Source organism: Natator depressus, chromosome 5 (genome assembly GCF_965152275.1).
Source record: "Natator depressus isolate rNatDep1 chromosome 5, rNatDep2.hap1, whole genome shotgun sequence".
In the NCBI taxonomy this organism is placed as follows: Eukaryota; Metazoa; Chordata; order Testudines; family Cheloniidae; genus Natator; species Natator depressus.
The window spans coordinates 41,549,324-41,575,297 of NC_134238.1; the positions used below are offsets into that span (position 1 = coordinate 41,549,324).

Consider the following 25,974-nt stretch of genomic DNA (forward strand, 5'->3'; position numbering starts at 1 on the left):
GGGATCATGCCAGATTGATTCTCACTGCACCAGCTTGACTGAGACAGGGGTAGTTCTCCAGCCTCCTCAGTCTATTGGTTTGACCACCCATATCTCTTTGTCTTTATCCTGACCTATTGATCCAGCACCAGGGTCAGATTTAGCATCCAATACTGAGCAGTCTGGACCTCACAGAATGGTTGCATGGCTAGATGAAGAGGAGAAATGAAGTTTAGAAGCTGTTTGACCAATGTTACTTATTAGTAGGAAACCCTCTACTAAGGCTACTTATTTGGCCAAGTGGAAGCAATTTTCACTTTGGTCACTAGCTCGGGAAATTCAGCTGACGCTGGCTAGCATTCAGGACATTTTGGAATACCTATTATACTTTCTGTCTTCTGGTTTGTTGCTCAATTCATTGAGGTTTCATCTGCCCATCGAAAGGAAGTCAATTTTCTTGAACTCCATGGTAGTGAAATTTCTAAGAGAGTTCTTCGTTTCCTCCCACCTATGAAAGAAATGGTTCTCTGGTGGAACATTAAAACTGGCTTAACTCCTCCTTATGGGACTTCTATTCAAGCCCTTGGCAACCTGTTCTCTGTCCCTCCAATGCCAGAAGACAGCCTTCCTTGTTGTTATAACATCTGCAAGGAGAGTAAGTGAGCTACAGGCCTTCATGGCTGAGCCCCTGTATACGCACTTTTTCATAGACAAAGTGGTAGCCCTACAGCCGCATCAAACCTTTTGTTGAGAGTGGTTTCCTTTTACCCAAATGATTTATTTACCAGTGTTCTTTTCTAAACTGCACTCGAATGCAGATGAATAGCAACTTCACGTGGATGTGAGATGGTACTTTGGCATGTTACCTAGAGAGGGATAAAACTTTTCAATCATCCCCTCATTTTTTTGTTTCCTATGAGGATCGAATGAAAGTTCAGGCGGTCTCTGCACAGGTGATTTGCAGGTGGATAGCTTCCTGAATTATGACAACATATGAAGTAGCTCAGACAATGCCTCCACAGAGATTACGGGCTCATTCAGTGATGTCTAGTGATGTTGATAGCATTCCTCAGTGATGTTTCGATATTAAACATTTGCAGGGCTGCTACCCGGTCTTCTGTACATACTTTTACCAAGCACTGTGCTGTTACCATTGCATCCAAGTCAGGTGCAGACTTTGAGAAAGCAGTCCTACAATCATTGTTTAAGTAGATTCCGAGCCTTATCTCCTAAGAGTACTGCATGTGTTACCTGAGGGGAACACGTCTGTAACCACTCAAAGGAAAAATGGTTATTTACCTATACTGGTAACTGATCTTCAAGATGTGGGTGCAGACGTATTCCATGATCCACCCTCCATCCCCTCTGCATTGGTGTCTCTACTCTTCATGTTCGGTGCAAAGGAACTGAAAGGGGTTGGGGTGGCACTGCCCTTAGCCCCTCCCCTGGCTATTCAAGGGCACAGGGAGCAAGCACCTCCCTGATGGGTACTGCTAAGCAAAGTTCTTTGGCTTTGGTATACTGGGCATGTGCACACCTGAGTAGAATTACACATCTGCAATTGTATCTCAAAGAATAACAATTCTAGTATAGGTCAGTAACTGTTTTATCTGCTGCATTAAAATCATGGGGAGAGTGATAGAGATGGTTAGAGTGAGTGACTATCCCAGTTACACTGAAACACATTTCTATTTTTGGGAGGCTAAATTGTGTTTGCTGGTCCTCACAATAAGGCTGTGTCCTTCCTTACTGCAGCCAAAGGCACTATGGAATAGAATTGTCAGTCAGTCTGCATCATGGAAGAAGAGCCATCTGTAGCTCCTACCAGAAGTCCTGCAGATGAAATTTCCTGAAACTCCTAGCAGGAAGAAATCTGTGTCAAAAAATGTTAAACTTGCAGGTTTCAGTTTCAAGTCTCCCTCCTAGAAGGATTTTGCAGTATTTTTAGGAGGAAACAGACTCCCCTAAAAGAACCATCTACGTCATGGAAGGAGATTTTTTTCTTAAAGAGCAAACTGATAGCAAAATAAAGAAGTGGCTCAAAGTATTATGCTCAGCTGCATCTTGGCAAGCTGCTATGGTCTTTAATACCTTCACCAGAGCTCTTTTGGCTTGGTGTGATTAAATAAGACAAGCTGACATCTGCCTTGCACAAAACCAGTCAAGCTGGAACTCTGTTTGTTTAATCTCCCTGGGTAAAGTTAAATGTTCTCCTATAAGTCCCTTGGTTTCAAATGTCACTTTAAAAATGTTTATTTGGATGTATCTCTGGAAAATGGATGCTTGTACAACTGATATTGCCCCCTCAAAGTTTACCGGTATCAATCAAGCTGTTCAGTGAGAGGCTAGAGAAGGAGGTAGCCAAACAACACACAAGGAAAAACATACATTGCCTTCTGATCATCTCACCCTGCTCTCCTCCTGTTCCATCTCTTCACCTCAGAAAGAGGTTGAATTTTCAGCTTCTCAGACTGAACCCTGACCAAAAGAAGCAGAAAACATTTTCCCTTGTGTATTCAGCCTTAAAACCTAGATTCAGAACTCAAACTTCCTAGCAAATACCTGCCCTCTGAATATAAATCTGATTTCAGTTTACTGCTGCTCCGCACTTTAATTTAGAATATTATTAGATCATAATAGAAGTGCCCAGAAAAAGGGGAGAGACTAAGCTATCAAACTCTGAAATTCTGCAAAATATCCAAGGACTTAGCTAGTTTCTGTTCCTGAAAGTGATTCCAAAATAGCATCACTTTTTGCCTCAGGATTAACTAGATCACAAAGTGGAGGGCACTCTCAGGTAGGAGGTTGAGCCCCTGCAGCCTACCTATAGGCTTTCCTTACCACACTTTGTTCTGCTAGAGCTGCTGTTTTAGATTTTCCAAAGTCACTTATGATTTTGAATACCTGTGTTTTTGGGTGCCAACCTGGAAACTTAATTATGATATAAGCATTCATTAGTGTTGTTTGTAATATCTGGGCTTTCTGTAGGGTGGCACTTTTTATAGCATTCACTTAACTATTTTAAGCAACCCGCTACAGATTTACAGCATAAAAGCTGTTTGTTTTTCCTTTGGCAGGAGTCAGAAGAACTTTCCTCTGATGAAGAGATGAAAATGGCAGAAATGCGCCCACCGCTGATAGAAACTTCCATTAACCAACCAAAAGTTGTAGCACTTAGCAATAATAAAAAAGGTTAGATAACAAAACACACAAAATCAAGAGTACTGTCATATGGTTCTGAGGATTGTTCATTCCTCTGTTATTGAGTAAATACCTAGGTATGGCAGAATTTGATTTTTATTTTTTTGTAAATTTGGTAGTTAATAGTGATTTATTTTTAACCCTCCACCCCACCTCAATTTTTATAGATTTAAAAAAAAAAATTCACAATTTTGCAGCAGGGGGCACCCTATGTTGTCATAGAACCGTGTCAGCAGGGCTTCAGAGGGCTCTCTACATGGCTGGGATACAGGGTCCCTGTGGGCGCAAAATGCGGGGGAAGCTGCACTCCTTGGTAGCTATCAATGGATTTTTTTTCCATTGATGTCTTTGTGTCAGGTAAAATCAACCTTTACTGATGACTACCAATTTAAACTGAATCCTGCCAAGCCTATAAATGTCCTATTTTTGTGGAATAAATGGAAAGTTAAGCTGCAGAAAAATGAAATTTGCCAGGTGCCTTTTTGCCATACCAGACTGGTGCTCATAAGTCCAAAACCACTTTGTACACTCTTTCTTTCAGGAGGAAACTTCGTATTATTAAATTTGTTAGAAGAACCAGAATTGGTTCTCTGGAAGATAATTGTTCTAGCCAGGGCAACCATTTTGTCAGAAGAGTAAGGGCTAGTCCAGATTTTTGGGACACAAAATTTTAAAGGTTAGGAAAGCGATGGCTCTTTGCCCATTTTATATATTCTCCTATGTTGCCCAGTCCAGTTCCTTTCAGAGCAAGAAGCACTCTGGACACCCTATATAAAGGGATGAGGGTCAATGAGACCGTATGGATCTGTAGGGCTTTGCCCTGCTTTGGACCCACATAACATTCATTCACTCACATGCAGAAGAAGTGTGAGAAAGGGAGATGATCTTGACAGTTAGCAAAGCCTTCTCTGGCATCTGATATCTGGTTAATAAAATGAGCCAAAAGCTCTTTTTGTCCCAGGAGCCAGAGGCCAGGCTGGCAAGTTAATTCCTATTGGTGCCTGAGTTAGTCTCTTGGAGCCAGATTTTTAAAGTTAGGCAAGGTAAATTGTATATGTACATTTGCCTGTCTAATTTATGTGTATAAAACCTGACTTGCTCATGCACATGGCTAGTTTGGTGCCTAGTAGGCCATGCACATAGATGATTGGTACTTGCTCATCAGGTATTTGTATGCATAGGTTAGGCAAGAACAAATGTGTGCAGAATACGTGCCTTACTTAGGTCTTCATGAAAGTACTACGGAGTTCTGTTTCTGGATTATAGTTAGGCATAAAAACATTGTTGATCGTCTCTTGCTATATTTATAAAACTTACTCTTCAGAACATAACAGTATTTAGAGCCCATCCAAAGGTTTTTCAAAGATCCATTTTCTTCCAGAATATTTTGTCTAATTGTGTTATAACTATATACAGTACATTCCTGTTTATCCAGATGACTAGGGGACATACAAAACTTTCAGATAACCTGGCATTCAGATAAACTGAACTGCTATTTTGCGCATGCATCCGATGTAGTGAGCTATAGCTCACGATAGCTTATGCTCAAATAAATTTGTTAGTCTCTAAGGTGCCACAAGTACTCCTTTTATTTTGAGCTGCAGTTTCACTGATACAGAAATATGGGGAATGAAGGGAGTAATGCTGATGTTTGCTTAATACTTCGTACTTTATTAAAGAATCGAAAAAAAACTTCATTGATTTTATTAAAACTCTAGATTGTATTAAAACATTGTGGGACATAATTTAAAGTATTTGTCTATTTAAAAAAAACCTGACTAATCACAGTCAGTGATGAAGGCTATTGAGACGTTATTAGCAGATGATTAACATTGGGCTACATGAGGGACACACTGGATTCAAATAAATGGAATTATATGGTAAGGTTAGCAAGTAGCAACTTTGTGTACTGCTGCATTACCATTTTTCTCACACATGGAGCTGAACACTTTACTTGGGAAAAAAAGCTAATAAGGTTTGTGTAATATAAGCACTTGAAGGGGGTATCTAAAAACAAACATGTGAAACATAATTTGATTGTTGGCCTTTGGAAAAGATTATATAATGTAACATTGGTACCTGGCCAATAAACCTCACAAAGAGTAACAAGTTGAATTTTAGTAATAGACAAGTACTGGCTGCACTTAGCCAGCTGTTCCTTAAAAAACAGGAACCATTGCTGACAAAAACAGAAATCCCATCAAATTATATGAAGCAAAACTGAACTTTGCAATGGCGATTTAATAATGTTTATAATTATTCTTATTATTATTGATAGTGTTAGAGTGTATGAAGAAATTATACTTTCTTTTTCTAGTAATATGCATTACACGTTATTTATTTTTTGACTTTATAGAAGTTCAGTATGTACATGACTAAACTGTCAAACTTTGTTTCAGATAATAAAGATGCAGATTCCTTATCAGATGAAGCCACCCACAACAGCAATCACAATAACAGCAATTGTTCCTCTCCTTCTCGAATGTCAGATTCAGTTTCTCTACATACTGACAGTAGTAATGACATTGCAGTGTGCTCTCCGGACAAAGAAACACATAGTGCTGCTATTTCCAAAATCAGGTTTGTGAAACAGTTTATAGCAAGGCTATAACAGCAAGGATACCTGAGCAACTACAATAGAGAAACTTGTTGCTTATCTTTTAGTACAAAATTGTTGTTATAGTCCAGCCTGACACCTTGATTATTGTTCATTAACTAATTAATTTAAATATGTTTGTGTTCTAATATAATTTTGAATAACAAAATAGGACTTTTATCTTGAAGTATAACACAAAATAACTTATTTTTCTTTATTTAAAAAAACCAAAAAAGCACCCCAGCAAATTGTAATAGTCAAGAAACTGTTCCCATCTTCTTAAGGTACAGTGATTGGATCCTTTTGAACTTTTATTTTTCTACTATCTCTACAGAAAACTTCATCATATCATTTACGATTATTCAGAGGATGTTGGAGAGCAAATAGTTTAACAACACAGGTTGCAAAAAGTGGTTAGCTTTCCTTAAATATTATAATCTATGTGTTTAATGGCTAGCAGGCTATAGTTTAGTAATTAAAATATGATATAACAAACTGAAATGAAGGCATTTTTTTCTCATGCTAATCTTATCTTTAGAAGTATCCAGTCAGAAATACAATTTTAATTATTTATTGCAACAAAAATGACATAAGTACAATATTGAAATATTAACTCTGAACTTTCAAGTGGAATTCTGAAATTAGGGCTGATTTTACAACCTGTTGCTAATTCAAGAGTTCTTTTTTACATGAATTGTCCATTAATTTCAATGCAACTTGTCATGCGAGTAAGACGTGCAGGATTAGGCCTTTAGTACAGAATGTTTTTCCTAATGGGAATATAACATTATAAATTAGGTCAGCAATTGGTCTTTTGTCTCATCAGGCATCCATGGTGTGGGACTTCTGCATGATAATACACAACTTAGCTGAACTAGTAATTAAAAATAGATCAATGCTATTGGCTGCCTCTTCGGTTTTCTCAAAGAACTATCTTTTTTTTTTTTTTTTCAGGCAAGAAGATGAAAATTTTAATAGCCTTTTGCAAAATGGAGGTGAATTAAACATCACAGTAGAAGAAGAAATCAATGCCCAAGAGAAAGTTACAAATTTGCCTGAATATGAATTAAGGATTGAAGAGAGATTAGCTCTAATAGAAAAAGGTGTTAACCTAAACACAGCTACTGAGGAATCTCACAAATTAGACCAAATTAACATGAACATCAACAAACTGACTAGTGAAGATGCAGTGCAACCAAGTGTTATGGAAAGATTAAAGACACAGGAAATAGTGTCGGTAACGGGCTGCTTAAACTATAACATGAAAGAAGAAACTGAGCTCTTCGAAAATAGAAATCAGTATTCTAACCTCTGTTCTATAAATAAAGTGAATGGACATTCTGAGAAAGCTCTGCGATCTCCAAGGAAGACTGAATTAAAGAGAAACATTACAGTTGACACTGATTCTTCTGTGGATATATGTATTTCAAAGAGCACTGAAGACCTGTCCCCACAGCGAAGTGGCCCTGTGGTGAAATCTCACAGTATCACCAACATGGACACTGGTGCTCTAAAAATTTTTGATATTGTTAATGACAGTGGATCCCAAGTGCCAAACTCAGTGGCAAAATCTGCATCTGCTGGTCCAGATGGAAAAAACATTGTCCGAAGCAAGTCTGCTACTCTTCTATATGACCAGCCTTTGCAGGTATTTCCTGGATCATCATCATCTTCTGATTTAGTATCTTGTACAAAAACATTGTTCAAGTTTGATTCAAATCACAATCCTGAAGGTGCTAATGTAGTTAGACCAGTGGCAAGTGGTGCGCAGATGTTCAGTGCACCTCAGTATAATATCCAATATAGCAGCAGCACAACAGCCAAAGACACCTTGTGGTCCCCAAAACAAAATGCCCAAATAGAACAAGGGAGCTTACCACCTCAGCGCCTATCTAGGTCAGACAGCACAGAAAGTTCTAATTACGTAAAACATTCTGCCAACATGAATTTCTCCAATCATAACAATGTTCGAGCCAATGCTGCATATAACATGCATCAAAGGATGGGTGGAAGACATTTAGAAATGTGGGCTATTCCACCGAATGATAGACTTGTTCCTGGAGCAACCAGAAATACTCTTCAGAGACAGAGCAGCATATCCTCTACAGCTTCCATAAATGTTGGTGATACTGGACCCTCAAGGCGTGCCCAGGTTCCTGAAGGGGACTACTTAACATACAGAGATTTGCATTCAATGGGAAGAGCTCCACCAATAATGTCTGGGCAACCGAGACCTCTTTCTGCAAGAACATACAGCATTGATGGTCCAAATGTACCTAGACCTCAGAGTGCTCGCCCTTCAGTGAATGAAATACCAGAAAGAACTATGTCAGTCAGTGACTTTAATTATTCACGGACTAGTCCCACAAAAAGACCAAACCCAAGGGTTAATTCTGAGCATTCTTTGTTAGACCCTCCAGGAAAAAGCAAAGTCCCTCATGATTGGCGGGAACAGGTGCTGCGACACATTGAAGCTAAAAAGTTAGAAAAGGTAAAAAATTGTTAATTATTGTTCATCTTTCTGTCTTCCTGTATTATAAAAAAAGCTATGTAATCTGTATTTTGTTTAATTTTTCACTTTGTAATGAAAATGTGCTCTGAAATTTTTTAAATGGGACCTGTGAACATTTTTTTCAAAAAATATAGGTAATTGTAAATTTGTTGAATGTCTCTGAGAAATATTCAGATAATGGATTATAAACGTACCCTTCCCGAAAAAAGGAAAAAAACTTATTGTTGGCTCAGTTAAACTACCTTAGAGTGAACCATGATATCATGTACATTTTAAGGATCTCACAATAGTGCTTTCATTGTGGTAGATCCTTGAGTACCCACAGAAACTAAGGACCATCACTACGGCCCTACCAGACTCAGTCCATTTTGGTCAATTTCACAGTCATAGGATTTTTAAAATCATAAATTTCATTATTTCAGCTATCTAAATCTGAAATTTCACGGTGTAGTAATTGTATGGTATCGCCACCCTTACTTCCGTGCTGCTGTTGGCGGGATGCTGCCTTCAGAGCTGGGCACCTGGCCAACAGCTGCTGCTCTCCAATCACCCAGCTCTGAAGGCAGCGCAGAAGTAAGGGTGGCAAAACCGTGACCAGTGGCGGATTATGCTTTTCTGGGGCTCTGGGCCAGAGCAAGTGGGGGGCCTGCCCCACTCCTTATGCCTGCAATCATCCCCATCCCTCACTGCCTGTGCTCCTGCTGGGGAGCAGGGTCGGGGCATGGAGACTTGCCCCACTCCCTGGCAGGAGCGCCAGGCAGGTGGAGCAGAGCAAGCCCACCTGCCCCAACCCCACTCAACAGCAGCAGCACTAGGGAGGCAGAGTATGGCGGGGGGGGGGCCCCCAGTTGGCTGGTGCCCCTGGGCACAGACCCCATTGGCCCAGTAGCTAATCCACCGCTTATCATTACTCTGCTAGAATAACCTTGCGAACCCCCTGCAACTCCAGTTTGGGTCAGGACCCCCAGTTTGAGAAACGCTGGTCTCCTTCAATGAAATCTGTATAGTATAGGATAAAGGCACACAAAAGACCAGATTTCACGGTCTGTGATGCATTTTTCATGGCCGTGAATTTGGTAGGGCCCTAACCATCACAGACCTCACCACTTTCCACTCCCAGTGTAAGGTGCATGTCTTCAACCTTGCCTTCTCTTGTATAAATACATAGAAGCATAGACATAAAGAACAAAAACAACCCTACCTAAACAAAATACTACACTTTATGCACCGTTCTCCCCCTGGGGATAAGATGAGAGAATGGGACGAGCTCTGCCAGTAGTGTCTGGGCAACAGAGACTTTTTTCTGCCAAAACCTATAGTACTGATGGTCCAAACAAACCAGACCTCAGAGTGCTTGCGCTTCAGTGAATGAAGTACCGGAGGGAACTATGTCAGTTTGTGACTTTACAAATGTTAGGCAGGGCACCTACTACGTTACTGAACGACACCAGATAGTAGGTGATAAGGGTAGTGTAAGAACCAGAGTGTGAAATTTGCTGCCCTCACAGCTCATCCTTTCCCTCCATGTGTTTAATAACCCCTTACTTTTTTTTCCTATTGGAATGGTATTATGTAATAAATGCTGTCTCCTTAATTCTTGTCCTTCCCTTCCACCAGTCTAGTTTATGTTGGAACCACTAGGTTTATTTTTTCTTTAAGATTTAAGAGGGTGGCTTTGTTTTTATAAATAATGCTATTAGTTTTTACAGTGGTTTTTCATTCAGCAGTCTGAGCACAGTGCAGAGATGTATGTGGTTGCGTGAGAGACTTCCTCTTTCTCTGTGAGTGTGCTTTTATAGGTAGCATTTATTTTTATATTGTTTTGGTACATGATAAACATCTCAAAACCATGCCATGAATGTCAAAAGAGCCACAGATGTGCTTCTCTTGGCTGGCTTCGAGAGACAGCTGGCCAATACAATAGTGAGGAATGTGAAAATCCAGTTATTTGCTGCATGTTTCTCTGTCCCCTTCTATTTAAGGCATTTAGGAAATAGCATTACAGTTTCCGTACCTTATTGTTGTTGTTGTTTGTGGTTGTTGTTGTTTTTAAGTTTTTTGTTTTTCAGGTCACTTAAATTATGGGAGTCCCATAAATCAGAAGTTGGTAGTTTCAGGTGTGCTTCTGTTTATAACTCAAAATGGGCTTTTAATTTTGTAGGAAGTTATTCCATACTGTATTCTAGACCTCTGGGATGTATGCTGGGGAAAGAAACTGTATTGTTAATTTAGAAGATCACAAATACATATTCTTTAACAAACATTTCACAACAGAGGAAATTAACAGATTAAAAGAATCTGCTGTGTTTAAGCATTGTAACGGTTACCAAACGAGCAAAAAAAAAATCAGGAAATACAAATTTAAGAATAATATCTCCATCTTTAATTCATACGTTGGTGCCCGTACTTTTACATAGTAGTATGGTTAAGATCACTGTTCACCTTTGCTTTGCATTACCTGACTTTCAGTGTTCATGTAACATACTTATTATTTCTATTTAGGGATTTTTAGTAAAAGTTTTCATAAATTATTTTTGTAAAGTTGTAAGTTCCATAGTTTCTAAACTTATACAAGAACAATCTTTTAAAATTCTAAAACATCAAAGGCTGCCTATAAATCAAAACCAGAGAAGCTAATTCTTGTTTTGTGACACTCTTGGACATTTTTGCCTGGTGATGTAAAGGGGAAAACATTTCAAGCAGCAGTTTTCATAAGGGATCAAATGAAAGCCTGAAGTCTAGCAAATAAGATTAATGACTAACTTCAACATAGCAATGAATATGTGTAATCCAATTTAAATCACGTAAGGGATATGCTCCTATCATAATTGAGCAACCTGAAATTATGCAATGAGAGGAAAAATGATAGCTAAGACCTTTTTGAAAATAGATCTTCATATAGAGACTTGAAAATTCAATAAAAATTGTTGGATTGTTCACTACACTACGTTACTTTTTTTGTAAGTGGAAGAAAGTCTCTTCTTCAAGCGTATTCCACGTCTGGAGTGCATGCATCCCATCCACACAAGACTGGAATTTTTTGTGTGTGTAGCATTGTGCATTGCAGCCACATCTGTGTCCTACACGCACCCCGATGTGCCGTAACCAAGGTTATAAAGAAGTCCCATTCCTCTATCCTGGAGTTGGCCAAAACCTCACCCAGGTCCTCTGAAGAGAGAAGACATAAGGAGCACTGTTTGCATTGTACTCTCTCTCTGGTCCTGAGCCGATACAGCCTAGGAGGCAATTCAAGACCCAGATCAGGTTCTGCTGATGCCTCGCCACTGTGTGACCACTGACCAGTCTGAGCAAACTCTCCAGGAGTCATTGATAGTCCTGTGATTGGATCAAAACACTCAGCACTGAAGTCAGCAGTGCAGGAGTGCTCTTCAGACCTCCTGGCAGCAGAAAGTGTTCTGACCTAGACGCTACCTTTGGTACTGAAAATCTCAGCACTGATTGCTTCCAGTCCACATTTGACAATACCAGCCAGCCTTCCCCCCTCTTCTTCATGGTACCTACATGCTTCACCAGTACTGGGAGACTTGGCAGTTTCAGATCAGCCTGAGTCTCTATTGCTGTCTTCTACTAAGAAACTATCGTCACAGGTTGCGAACCTTGCACTGCAACGACAGGAGCTGCCTCGTCCCTCTCGAGCACATGAGAGAGATGCTCCACCTGTGGAGGAGATGTATTCCTTCTCCTCCTCGGCCTCAGAGGATTAGGTGATAGGCAACACACCCCAGAACGATATGGCCCTAGCCTAGCCTGTGTGAAAGGACAATCAGAGACCACTCCCACAAGAGACACTATGGAGATGTCTTTGAGCTGTACCCTGCATGATACTTAACCTTGCCTGTACCCCCTTTCCAGAATCCCATGCATTTGTGGTCCTTTTGGGCACTCTACTCTCAGGATTCTAACAGCCCCTCAGGAGATGAAGGCAAGGTCACCCTCTCTTTTGAGACCGCAAGAAAACCACCCCAGTCAGCTGCCTCCTAATGCAGAGAGTGAGCAGGAGGACTTACAGGAAACAGAAGCCAAAAATCTCCTCCTCTTTGCCAGACGAAAGCCGACCTCAGTTGTTCTAATTCAATCTGACAATCAATAGATTTTCCAGTAACTCCTCAGGAGAATGGTGGACACCCTGGAAATTCTGGTCAATATACTGCAAGAGTAATCACACAAACTTCTTGACAGCCTGCACTTATTGGCCCCTGCTAAATTGGCAATGCCATTAAATGATGGCACTTGGAACCAGCCAGAAGACTTTGGCAGACTCCTGCCTCAGAAGCACCTACATTTAAAAGAAAGCAGACCTGCCCTATCAGGTCCCCATCAAAAGTTTTGAATATTTCTATAACTATTCGACACCAGAGGTCCAAAAGAGGTCCAAGAAACAGGATGAACCTAAAGCGACTCCCAGGAAAAAGCCCCCTTAAAAAAAAAAAAAAGCCGACCTCTTTGGTCAAAGTCATATTGTTCAATCACCTACAAAGTTCACTGACAGTTACCAAGCGCTCCTCGCTAAATGAGACTTCCTGACTTGGGATCACATATCTCAATTTGCGACAGATAAAAATTCCTAGTGCAGGAAGGACAGCTGGTTGCATGGATCTCATTACAGGTCTCTCTTGACACTTCTCATATGGTGGCCTGTGGTATTGCTACAGCAGTAATAATGCAAGGGCCTCCTGGTTGTAGTCCCTTTGAGGAATCTGCAGCTGATGGGGTTCTTCACACACTGAAGGATTCAAGAGCGATTTTGTGCTCCCTGGGCATGTACGCTCTGGTTCCCAGAAAGAAACTGTACAAGTCTCAACTCTGTCAGATGCAGAGGCAACCATCCTCATATTATTTACAGTCAGCAGAGATCTTCCAAGCCTTGGAGGAAGAGGTTCCAGATGAGGAGATATAATAATCCCAAAATTTGACTAAACTAAACTGTAGCCATTCTAGGTGTATTTAGCTACTATTAATTAAAAGCCTGTTCCTCCTCTATTACATACCTTCCATCAACCTCATAATAGTAGGTTTGATGGTGTGGTTAAGCGTCTTGCAGAGACAAATTTTCTCACCTTTGGGAATTGTTTAAGTTTGTTTCAGGAGACATGGAATCACATGGTCTGGATCAGTGGATCCTGGGGATTGTGGAGAAGGGATATTCCATCCCATTCTAGTCCCTTCCATCTGGGACCCTTCTCACAAGATATTGCACAGGAGGGAAATGGACTCCCTCATAGCAGGTGTAGTGCCCTTGGAATTCCAAGGCAGGGTGGTGGTTGGTTTTTTTTTATATATATATATATATATATATATTTCCTGGTCCCAGAGAAGAAAGGGGGATGGTGCCCTATCCTGGAACACAAACAACTCAACAAGTTCAGGATGGTGACCCTAGCATCCATAATCACTACTGGATTCTCAAGACTGGTTCACAACACTCATCTTACAAGACACACACTTTCATATTGCAACACTCCTGCCCCACAAGAAATATCTCCGGTTTCTTGGGGGAAAAGTCTCACTACCAGTACAGAGTGCTTCCCTTTGGCCTCCATGTGGCACAGAGTCTTCATCAAATGCCTGGTAGTCATGGTTGCACATCTGAGAAGAGAAGGAATTCAGATCTATGCTTACCTCAATGACTGACTGATCTGAGGTCAGTCACCTCAGTACATGAACAACTCCATCTGAGCAGTCCTGGCTCTTTTTGCCACGTTGGCCCTCAGAGTCAAGTCAGACTGTAGACTTCATAAGGAGCAGTGTTGAACTCCTCACTGGTGAAGGTCTGCCTGCCCACAGGACAGATTTCTTATCATTCTAATTCTCAGGTCAGATAGCTTCAGTCTCACCTGACAATCTGAAACTCTTTGGTCCCAGGGTTTCATTCATCTGTGCAGTACAGTTTGCCAGATTTCACCTATGTTCCATACAAGGGTTCTTGAGATTAGTGTATCAGCCAGGCAGATACCACTGAGACATGCTATTCACATTTCTCCAGGAAGTCCTCTCCTTGATCGATTGGTGGAAGGACCCTCTACATGTGTGCAGCAGGGTGCCCTTCTCCATCTCTTCCCAGCATAACTAGTGACATGAATCTTCAATAGGATGGAGAGCTCATAGGGGCCGCTTCAGATCCGAGGCTTCCATTCCACCCAAGAGGCCAGGCTTCACATAAACATTCTGGAACTGGAGCCATTCAGCTGGCATGCATAGCCTTCTTCCCATTTCTTTGAGATGCCACAGTACAGATGCTCATTGACAACACCACAGCAACGTACTGTATCGACCACAGGAATGCGTTCACTATCACGGTTGTGCCAGGAGCCAAACCACCTTTGAGAATGGTGTATCAGTCACCATGTATCAGTCACCATGTCACATCAGTAGCATTACATCATTCTGGTCTACAAAACAGCTTCACAGACCAACTCAGTCGTCAGTACTCAGCCATGAATGATCACGCAAGGACTCCATGCTGTGAGACCTCTTTTTGCACCTGTGGGCCTCCAGTTTTGGGCCGGTTTGCCATCTGACCAGTAAAAGAGGTGCCTCAGATTCTGTTCCGGGGAGGAGCCAGTCCCAGCTCCCCTTCAGATGCCTTTCTGATCGTGTGGTCACCGGGACTCATGTATGCCTACTCCCCAATTCCTCTGATACAGAGATTCCCTGGGAAGATCAGATAAGCTGGGGCTCTGGTAATAAGGATAGCCCCAGCATGGCCCAGGCACTTTTGGTTCTCAGACCTCATAAACCTGTTGTCATGGCTCCTGATCATGCTCCCTGAAACACACCCTGAAATAATACACACCCAGGTAGAAAAGTCCTTCACCTGAACTTAGCACCTCTCCATCTCACAGCATGGCTGATGGCTGCTGTATAGCATTTCAAAACATCCTGATTTGCAGCAGAAAAGATTCCACCAGACTGACCTATGCTGCTAAATAGAAGAGATTATCTATCTGGGTGCTGGAGAATAATTTCACTTCTTTGGAAGCACCAGTGACTGCCATCCTGGACTGTCTCCTCACCTAAAAGCATTTGGACCTTTCTATCTGTTCTGTCAAGTACATTTGGCAGCCATCTCTGCCCATGATCCTCTGATGGAAGGCCACACCTTCTGTTATCCGACAGCGTCTTGTCAAAGGTATCCTCCATAGCTTCCTACCAGTTAGAAAGATGCCGCCCTCTTGGGACCTGTGCGTTGTCTTCACAGCTTTGATGGAACCTCTTTTAGAGCCTACGGCAACCTGTTCCTTATACCACTTTCCTATGAAGACCTCCTTCCTATGGCCATAACCTCAGCCTGAAGAGATTCAGGCCCGTATGGTGGGTCCACCTTATACAGTATTCCACAAAGACAAAGTAACTTTTAAAATCTCATCTAAAGTTTTTACCCAAAGTGGTTTGATTTTCATCTTAATCAAATGATCCATTTACTTGTCTTCTTTCCCAAATCACACACCACCCAGGGAGAGCTGAATCATGGAAGGTTAGGGTTGGAAGAGACCTCAGGTGGTCATCTAGTCCAACCGCCTGCTCAAAGAAGGACCAACCCGAACTAAATCATCCCAGCCAGGGCTTTGTCAAGCCAGGCCTTAAAAACCACTAAGGAAGGAGATTCCACCACCTCCTTAGGTAACCCATTCCAGTGCTTCACCACTCTCCAATTGAAATAGTGTTTCCTAATATCCAACATAGACCTCCCCTACTGCAACTTGAGACCATTGCTCCTTGTTCTGTCATCTGCCACCACTGAGAACAGCCAAGCTCCATTCTCTTTGGGAACCCCCCTTCAGGTAGTTGAAGGCTGCTATCAAATCCCCCCTCACTCTTCTCTTCTGCAAACTAAACATGCCCAGTTCCCTCAGCCTCTCCTCACAGGTCATGTGCCGCAAGCCCCTGATCATTTTCATTGCCCTCTGCTGGACTATCTCTAATTTGTCCACATCCTTTCTGTAGTGGGGGGCCCAAAACTGGACTCAGTACTCCAGATGCGGCCTCACCATTGCTGAATAGAGGGGAAGAATCATTTCCCTCGATCTGCTGGCAATGCTCCCACTGTGCTGTTAGCCTTCTTGGCAACAAGGGCACACTGCTGACTCAGGTCCAGCTTCTCATCCACTGAAATCCCCAGGTCCTTTTCTGTGGAACTGCTGCTTAGCCAGTCGGTCCCCAGCCTGTAGCGGTCCATGGGATTCTTCTGTCTTAAGTGCAGGACTCTGCCCTTGTCCGTGTTGAACCTCATCAGATTTCTTTTGGCCCAATCCTCCAATTTGTCTAGGTCACTCTGGACCCTATCCCTATCCTCCAGCATATCTACCTCTCCCTCTAGCTTAGTGTCATATGCAAACTTGCTGAGGGTGCAATCCATCCCATCATCCAGATCATTAATGAAGATGTTGAACAAAACTGGCCCCAGGACCGACCCCTGGGTACTCCACTTGATACCAGCTGCCAACTAGACGTTGAGCCACACCTTCAACATTGTCATGTCTCTTCCTACTGTCTAAGAGGGCTCTTAAAAGGCTTTGTTGTGTCTAGATTGTTCCTAGCATTTGCTGACAGAATGAAGGGTCAACCTATCTTCAGCCAAATACTTTCAAAATGGGTCTCAGATCGTATTAAGACAAACTACGTGGTGACTCATTTGGACCCATTCCGCCAGAACTCAGGCAGCCTCTGCAGTTTCCTGCAAGGTGTCCCAGTCTTAGAGATTTGCTGAGCAGCTACCTGGAGTTCAGTTCACACCTTCGCCCAGCACTATTCCCTAGTGTAGATCTCCCTGTCTGAAGCCTGCTTTGTCATGCAGTCTTTTTTCCAGTAAACTCTAGTAGTGCTTGCTGTCTCCATGCAAGTTATCACTTGAGTAATCCGGAGTGGAATACATGTGGACAATCACTTGAAGAAAGAAGTTACTACCCTACAGTAATTCTGGCTTTTCAAGATATGTTAGGCACATGTTTTCCATGACCTGCCCTCCTTTCCTGCTATTGGGGAATCCTTGCTAAATTATATTTGGCGTAAATGAAGGAGCTGGAGATTTGATGCAGCTGCCAGATCCTTTATGCCCTTGGCTAAGGAGTGCTGGGAAGGCACACAGGCCACAACAGACACTGCTACTCAGAAAGATTCTGGTGTTACATGTGAACCAGAAGTGGAACATTTGGACAACACATCACAAAAAATCAGTTACTGTACCCATAGAAGCCATTCTTTTTCCTTATAATATAAAGCTGCTCTCTAGTGGTCACAAATAAGTGTGTGTATATATATAAGCTGCCAAGAAATATTTGATCATCCATGCCCTGGGTGTGTTTCGTTTTGTGTTTTGTTTTTTTAAGCTTCTTGCACAGGTTGAGCTTTATTCTGTTTTGAAAGCCTTTAATCTTTTTCACCAAATTGTCTTTAAGGATATGGATTACTTAAATGTACTTTACATCATGTCAAGGTAGTGTTTCTGTATTTATCTTGTTTCAAGTTCCCATTTTAAGTATTTAACTGAAACAAATCTATTTGAATTGAGACAGTACACTGTGTTCAGTGGAGGAGATGGTGAAGAGGAAGAAGAAACAGAGTTTTGAAGGGTTTGGGGTATCTCCACCAGGAGACCTGATGCTCTTGTAGACAGAGAACAAAATGTTGCCATGGATCCATGAGCACAGGAGTGGATCATAGGTTTCTATTCAGAGAGTGCTCATGGCTACATTGGCAGATTTCCTTTAGCTTCCTGGTGACCATAAAAATCAGTTGAAAAACCTCCTCTTTTTAACTCATTCCTCTGCTTTTCCCAAAGAAATAATGTGTAAATACCTTCTTTGCTTAATTCAACTGTTCAAGGTGTTCTTCATCTTTTGTTAGCATTTACTATGATTTGTTAGTCAGAATGGGAGCAGAATGATGTCAATTAGATCATTTTTTGGCACGTGTATGTTTTAACTATGGGATCAGTACCTCAAAGTCTTAATGCTTTTTTCATTAGCTCAGACAACATCAGTGGCCTGCATCTGTAATGTTTCCGTGATAGAAATCTTCAAGGCTGCCACCTGGACTTTTGCCCACATGTGTACACGGCGCTATTTTTTATTTTATTTGTCATTTAGATCTCATGCCCACTTTGGAAGGGTAATACTGCAATCCTTGTTTAATTAGGACTCTTTCCTGGGGGTTGGAATGCTTTGCTAGAGTTCCACAAATGGGAATATGTTGAGACCACCTTAAGTGATAGAGGTTATTTGAAGAAAGGTAACTGTGGTTTTCTTAAAGTTGCCTTAGCAGATTCTCACCCATCTCACGCTGCTCACCCATCTTCCCCTTTCCTTTGGCATTGTATTCCCAGGCTTAGCAAAACAAAGTGAGACAGCTGGGGACTGTACAGCCTCTTACGTCCTGGGTTCCAAACAGTTGGTGCTGTAAGAACCACCGTGTAGTCCCAATGGGCATTGCTGATTTAGTAGGTTCCCAATGGTCAGTGGCGTTGGATGGAGCATCCCACAAGTGTAATGTAGTGGGAACGCTCCTGGTAGTGTAGTCTCTGGTGACTAGTATGCATTCCAAAAATCAGTATTGTATGTGCATTTAAAAAAACAAACAAAAAAAGTATTCACCCACAGTGGTTATAGTATTTTATAGTCCAATTATAAGTTTGGAACTTTTTGTGAGACCTTTTTTAACTGAAAACAATCACACAGGAATTTCATAGAAACAAATAAAAATGCATTTCCTGGCTTTTGATGTTTTGTGGCGTATCCTTAACATTATGAATGTAATTTTTTGTATGCAAATATTGTCACACAAAGGATTCAGTATCAGCGTTTAAATAGGTGTCTAGTTCATTTGTCAGTTTGGTGAATTTTGGGACTTTCCCCTTCTTTATTTTGGATGTCCCTGTTCTTTCATTTGTTTTGGCAAGACAAAACTTCATGGGGGCAAGGTGGTAATGCTCTTGCTGCTTTTTTTTTTTTTTTTTTTTTTTTTTGAAACCATTGCCAATACTACAGAGGTCAATGTTGCAAGGTACTGTAGCTTTAAAAAAAAAAAAAAAAAAGCCTCCAAGTTTTCTTGAACTTACATTCCCTGCTAGGTAAATCTCTGCTCAGTAAATTTGTCTGAGTGCATGTTATTTATTTCTTGTTACTTTTGTGTTGGTATAAAAAACAAACAAAATGTCTATGGCTGAAAAAATTTTCATTGTTGGACAAATAATCTTGAAAACTGTTGAGACAAAATAATGGCTCTGCTGAGAATGAAATAATTGCAGCACAAGTGCATCTTGGCTGTCAGTTTTTCCTTTCCACCAACATACCTATTGGATATGTTGGAAATAATTAAAGTATGACAATTTAGATGAGTTAAACATCTATATTGTTTTCCTGAGAACATATACATCTGAATGGCCCTATGAACATGTAATTTTGTATGTGTACTATGTCAAGTTGCATGTTGATTTATCGTAAATAAATGTAAATGGAGTGTCACTGAGGTTTTTTGTACTTCACGATGCCACAGCTAATTTAATTGCATGGTATTTATTTTTGCATGATATGGAATATATGTCTGTATAAGTCTGTGTATAACATGTCCTGTGGTTTATGCATGCTGCACTAATCTCTATGTTAAATCTGTCCCCTCTTTATTCAGAGCATGCTGTCTAGGTCCTTTAATTCCAATTATGCTGCAGTTAGCAGCTTTCACTATGGCAGCTCTAGGGATCTGCATGGCAGCCAGAGTAGTGTTGCCTTGAGTGTTGCAGACAGAAGAGGTTCTGGTGTGCACATTGTTCGTGTGAGTACCTACAGTAGGCTATTGCAATATATAGAGGGGAAAAAGGAAACATGAAATATGTCTTTAAATCAATAATTACAGTTTTGTCCTTTTATACGTGGAAAGCACAGTCATAATTATAAAAATAGTTTAAACTTGTGTTATGAGTTCCTTGGCACTGAACCCAAACATTTAAATTGCCTTGAGTTCATATGCTCTACCTTCTTTACAAGGCATTACAACTTACAAAACAAATTGTTTTTCTAATTGGCTTCCGCATGCCATCTAAGATTATTTTCTGTTTTGTCCTCCTCTGTAACCAGATCTGTAGATGATGATCCTTTTATTCTGAATTTGATCCAGGTCTAAAGAGACCCGAGTTGGGGTTTACCCATTTATTTTCAATATTTGGTAAAGTAAACCTTATTTAAAGATGTCTGGAGGCAATCAAGCAAATTAAGTTGATATGTAGGTTGGCAAGAAAGATGAAGGTAGTTTCAACACTGAACAACCTGAATGAAGATCTGGTGTTTAAATCTAGCAGACTGAAGTCAACGAGAGACTTGTATTAATCCTGTAAGTCCATGCATAGCAGCCATGGACATTTGTTCACCTTTCTTGTGAACCATCTGTGTTATGTGGCTTTAAGAACTTGAACAGTTGTAATTTTTTTTGAAAGTTGGGGTTAAATTTTATGGATCTCTCAGACTTGATTAATAGGATTAAGTTCTGCATGCAAACTCAGATGATATGATTAGCATCCTTACAAGCAAAAATAAATGTAAAAATTGAGCAATTTTTTCTAATATTTTAAGAAATATTGAGTCATTTTGATGATTTGCTTACTTATTTCTGTGCTGTTTAAAGCATCCCCAGACATCCACCCCAGGAGAGCCATGCCAAGAGGATGTATTCATTTCAGGACAGCAGAACTACTCATCTAGCACACTTAATCTCAAAGATGTTCCTCCAGACAGCATGAAGAAAGTAGCTGCACAGGTAGTGAGTAATATGATATCATATTTGGATAAGTTATCCTTTGCAAAAATGTATATCTGAAACATGGTGGAGTAGTTAGCACTTAAAATTGGTAATTTGTTTTTAAATCTAAAACGTTATTTGATTTTCACCCATGTATTTGTGGTGAAATGATAAATCATATGGCATTAAAAGATCATTCTTGAAATAAGAAATCATCTCATTGGGACAACTGAGTGATTTGTTGTTTGTTTTATTTTCTTCTGGTCAGGGAAAGTTAATGGGGAAGGTTTTTAATAATAGGTTTCCCAATAAGAGAGGGTCTGCATGTTGCATGCAGAATTCTGCATGTGGCAGACAATTTCAGAACAGTAAACAAAGCAGAATAAACTTTTTTAAAAACATGTCAGCATTTATTTTTATATCATGGTAAAATTGGGTTAGTAAACTGCAGACACCAGAGAGTGAAATTCTGTATTTGTCTCTTAAGAGGCACAGTACAGAATTTGCAGCTGGGGATGAAGTACTTAGGCCTGGTCTACACTGGGGAGGGGATCGATCTAAGTTACGCAACTTCAGCTACGTGAATAATGTAGCTGAAGTTGACGTACTTAGATCTACTCACCGCGGTGTCTTCACTGCAGTGAGTCGACTGCTGCTGCTCCCCCGTCGACTCCGCTTGCGCCAGTGGAGTAGAAGAGTCGACGGGAGAGCGCTCGGGGGTCGATTTATCACGTCTAGACTACATGCAATAAATCAACCCCCGCTGGATTGATTGCTGCCGCCAATCTGGTGGGTAGTATAGACGTTACCCTAAGGGAGCTTTAAGCTACTTTTGCACCCCTCCGTTTCTGGGTTACTCTGGAAGCTTGAGACATTTCCACCACATCTTAAAGAGCCCCGGAGAGCCAAAGTTATGACTGCTTCCTGGGCTGTCGTATGAGTCGTAGCACTGCCCAGAATCACCTCAGTGTGGCTGTGACTCTGACATGCCCCTACAACCTTGCCTCCAGCACCACTCCCTAAGCCAGAGCATTTGTGGGCATCTTTATGGGGGAAATCCTCCTCCAACTAGATATGGGACTTGTGTGGCCCCTTTATTCTACTCCAGCCCTTTTATGCAGTATAAAGGGGCCAGAACAGGGGAGAACATCTTATCCTAGAACTGCGGTGACTTCCAACAAACCCTTGATCAACAAACAAGGTTCATTCTGTGTAGTATGGAATTTGGTTAATAAGATAGACAAATCACAAAACATACCTTTGTAAAAAAAAAAAAAAAAAAAGTTAAACCTTCTACTTATCCTAAATTATACAGACAAAAATATTATATCAAGTAATTAGAAGTTACAAAATAATTGAATACTTGATTTTTTTCCCAGATGTCAATTACAAGGTTATCTCTTTTTAGTTACAGTCTGAGAAACTGTTTACTGCCTTAAGATGTCGTTTTACTTTGAAAAATGCTTATGTAACCGTCACAGTTACAGGTCTAGCTGCACCTTCATTCTGTACCTCCCAAGAGTCTGATTAGTGCACCCTTCCGGTGTTCGGCGTCTACCTTAACCTGTTTTGGGGTGGAATCCTGTGAGTCTTTCACTTTTAGACCAGGTCTCCAGCTACAGCGCTTTGTGTGTGCCAGTTGTGATTTTTCTGCAGGCCAACTAAGATTGACACCAGCAAGACTTCCTTTCCAAAGTGGATAACAAAGCAACCCAAACAGCCTTCTCAAAACAAAGTATTGTTTAATCTTAAAGTAGGAACAAAACAAACAAAAAGTTTGTAACACAATCAAGGTCTACTTGCATACCTGTCTCACTTATGGTGTTAGGTAGGCCTATCTTATAACAGACACCTCAGCCTCTGGAGTCTTAGTTCTCCTTAGCTCAAAACCTCATTTTACTCCCTCTTTTCCTGCACCCTTCAAGTAAGGTATTGCTTTTTTAGGTCCAGTTATGTCCTTTGTTTCTCCTGTATCTCTCGAATCTGGTTAAACCAGTTTTGGCAGCTCACCAGGGGATCAGACAGAGCCCTCAAAGGGACTGGTTTTTTGCATTGTGTCAGGTGTTAACACGTCCTTTTTTACTTATTGTAACTAACCCTGTTTGAATTAACCCCTTGTATACATACAGTAAACATCACAATAACAAACAAGGAGACATAGTCATAAAATATTACAGACAACTCCCACTTCCTTCATGATAACACTAGCACCACCTTATGCAGTACACCCGTTCCTGGTGTGTTCAGAGATGCATCTACTTAACATGGACAAAAATAACTTTCTACTCCTGTTAAGACTTCAGGAGCCAATACAGCTAAAAGGAAGTGAGCTGGAACCTATACTTCCTTGTGTATCATCAATAGTTTATTAACTTCCAGTCAACTACATTTGTGCAAACCCATTGAAGGCAGTGAGGTTGCACAGTTGTAACTGGAGAGATATTGGCTTGTATGAACTTTTTTTATTGGTATGATTGCAGAAGAAGGAAAGAATCTTAACTTTTTTCTCAATTATGTTTTATTTTTTGTAAATGGCAGTTGGAAAAAACATCTTTTTTTACTTGTAAACCAAACAAATCTGATATGTAAATAAATGAAACCATGCATATATTAAACCCCACATTGCCATTTTTCAGAATCACTTTACAACAGAGGTGGGCAAACTACAGCCCACAGACCACATTCAGCCTGCGGGACCCTCCTGTCTGGCCCCTGAGCTCCTGGCCCAGTAGGCTCTCCCCCGGCCCCGCCCGCACAGCTTCAGCACACCATGTCGCCGGCTCAACACTCTGGGCAGCCGGGCAGCACAGTTGCAGAGCTGCAGCCTGACCCGGTGCTCTGGGCAGTGCGGCTGTAGCGCTGCCAGCCACCGGCGCTCCAGGCAGCGCAGTTAGGAGGCAGGGGGCAGGCAGGGTTGAATAGGGGGCAGGGGGCAGGGAACGGGGGTTGGATGGGGCGGCGGGGGACAGTCAGGGGTGGGAGGTTCGGGGGTGGTCAGGGGACAGGGAGCAGGCGGTGCTGGATGGGGTAGGAGTCCCAGGGGGGCTGTCAGGGGACAGGGGGGGTTAGATGGGGCAGGAGTCCCGGGGGAGCTGCTAGGGGGCGAGAAGCGGGTGATGGTGGGGGGGGGTGTTGGATAGGAGGCGGGGGCCGGACCACACCTGGCTGTTTGGGGAGACACAGCCTCCCCTAACCGGCCCTCCATACAATTTTGGAAACCCGATGTGGCCCTCAGGCCAAAAAGTTTGCCCACCCCTGCTTTACAAGGTGGAACCTCGCTTACTCAGAACAGGGTCTGAGATACAGAAGACAATTGACACAGCATGAATAGAAGCTGGAATTTTCTTACCTACTTATTTCAGTTATTTATGATTTAGAGAGAGTAAAACTTTATTAGTATTTGGACATACTAGTATGGTATATTTTGGCAGATTAATTCAGCATAGCAGTGGTGATCAGTAGACAAATAAATGGAAGATGGTGGTAGTTTTGGAATGGGGGTTTTACAGAATGAGTGACAGGAGATATCAGGGTATTAGGGTACTGAGTAAATTTAGTAGGTGTCTTGGGGGGGGGCGAGGAGGTGTTCTTGTCCATGGATATTGTGCTCCAGTACAAATTAATCACCTAAGAGGCCTTCAGTAAAAAGTTTTGTTGTGCAGAGCCGCAACTTTAGTTAATTAATTAAATACTTCTAGATATTCCTGTGGCACTAACCACCATAGTGTCTGCCAAATCAAATCAACAGATAGTCAAGCCAGAGAGCAACATATACTGGAAAGATTCTCACCGTAGTTTTAAAATTAAGATTCTATAAGGTCTTTAGTTGTAAGGTCTTTAGTGGAAGGCGTTTTCCATGTTAAGTGGTAGGGGAAAACACACCCAATAGTAGCATAATTAGAGTTTACTAAACAGACATTTTGACATAGCATTCACACCTCTGTAATATTATTACACTTGTCTATGAATAGTTCAGAACTAGAATTGATTGTTAAATTATACAGTATTTTATTTTTATTCATATAATTTGTCTATGTAAACCAAATGTGATACGTTAGAAGTATCACCAAAAAACACTGGTTGAGATGAATTACAGTGAAACAAGTGTTAAAAAGGAACAGGCAGCTAGTGCCTACTCTGTTCTAGCCGATAAGAGTTCAAAGTTAGCTTAGCTTTTCATGCTTGTCTTCATAAGTTTAAAACTGAGATTTAGTAATGCTCATAAAAATGCAATGACCATCAAGCATGAGAAATGTTGAAATAATTGAATAAAAGTTGAGGATTGTTATAAAATGTTATGATTTAAAGACAATTCATGTTTTATTCAGATACCTATGACAAATGGGCAGATGTGCCAGCCTCCCAGGCCCCAGACAAACTATAGTCAAGGCCATCATCCACCTCCCCAAGCATCTGTGGCAAGACATCCCTCTAGAGAGCAATTAATTGATTATCTGATGCTGAAAGTTGCACATCAGCCTCCCTATACCCAGCCCCAGTGTCCTCCCAAACAAGGCCATGAGATGGCAAAGCAAGAGGTAAGGATAAAAATTATATTAATTTAAGTCAAGAGGTAAGGTTTTTAATAAGTGTTTGAATATATGATTTGCACTTATTGGTAGCCATAAGTGCAAGGTGGTATTATTTTATTTGCTATTACTATTACTACTAATTGGGTGATGACAGAAATGCTTTAGGAATTTAATTCCAGCAAGAAAGAGCTGTAGCTCACTGGAGTTTTGTCATCCCACTCTTAAAAGAAAAGTGGTTGCATGAAATCATACCTTCAGTTTGATTTTAATCTGTTTTGTTCCCTTTCTTGTGATGTGGATGTTATACAGAGAAATAAACCTGTTACTAACTTTTATCAGAAGTTAGAGAGGATTTTAGTTAAAGTATTTCTGCTGAAACTTGAATTACATCTCCCTTCAGCTAACTG

General features: G+C 41.1%; 1 protein-coding gene across 5 annotated transcripts in view; it reads left to right on the forward strand.

The window, feature by feature from the left end:
- ERBIN (erbb2 interacting protein) overlaps positions 1-25,974 on the forward strand; it is a 208,224-nt gene that overhangs the window by 168,666 nt on the left and 13,584 nt on the right. For 2 of the 5 annotated variants that reach the window (XM_074952637.1, XM_074952636.1), the window contains 6 exons: positions 3,057-3,171; positions 5,580-5,760; positions 6,731-8,267; positions 19,932-20,075; positions 20,922-21,056; positions 25,364-25,573. In XM_074952637.1, the coding sequence (XP_074808738.1) occupies positions 3,057-3,171; positions 5,580-5,760; positions 6,731-8,267; positions 19,932-20,075; positions 20,922-21,056; positions 25,364-25,573 (2,322 nt within the window). The remainder of the gene's footprint in view (positions 1-3,056; positions 3,172-5,579; positions 5,761-6,730; positions 8,268-19,931; positions 20,076-20,921; positions 21,057-25,363; positions 25,574-25,974) is intronic. The other 3 variants (XM_074952638.1, XM_074952640.1, XM_074952639.1) reach the window with 3 other exon arrangements.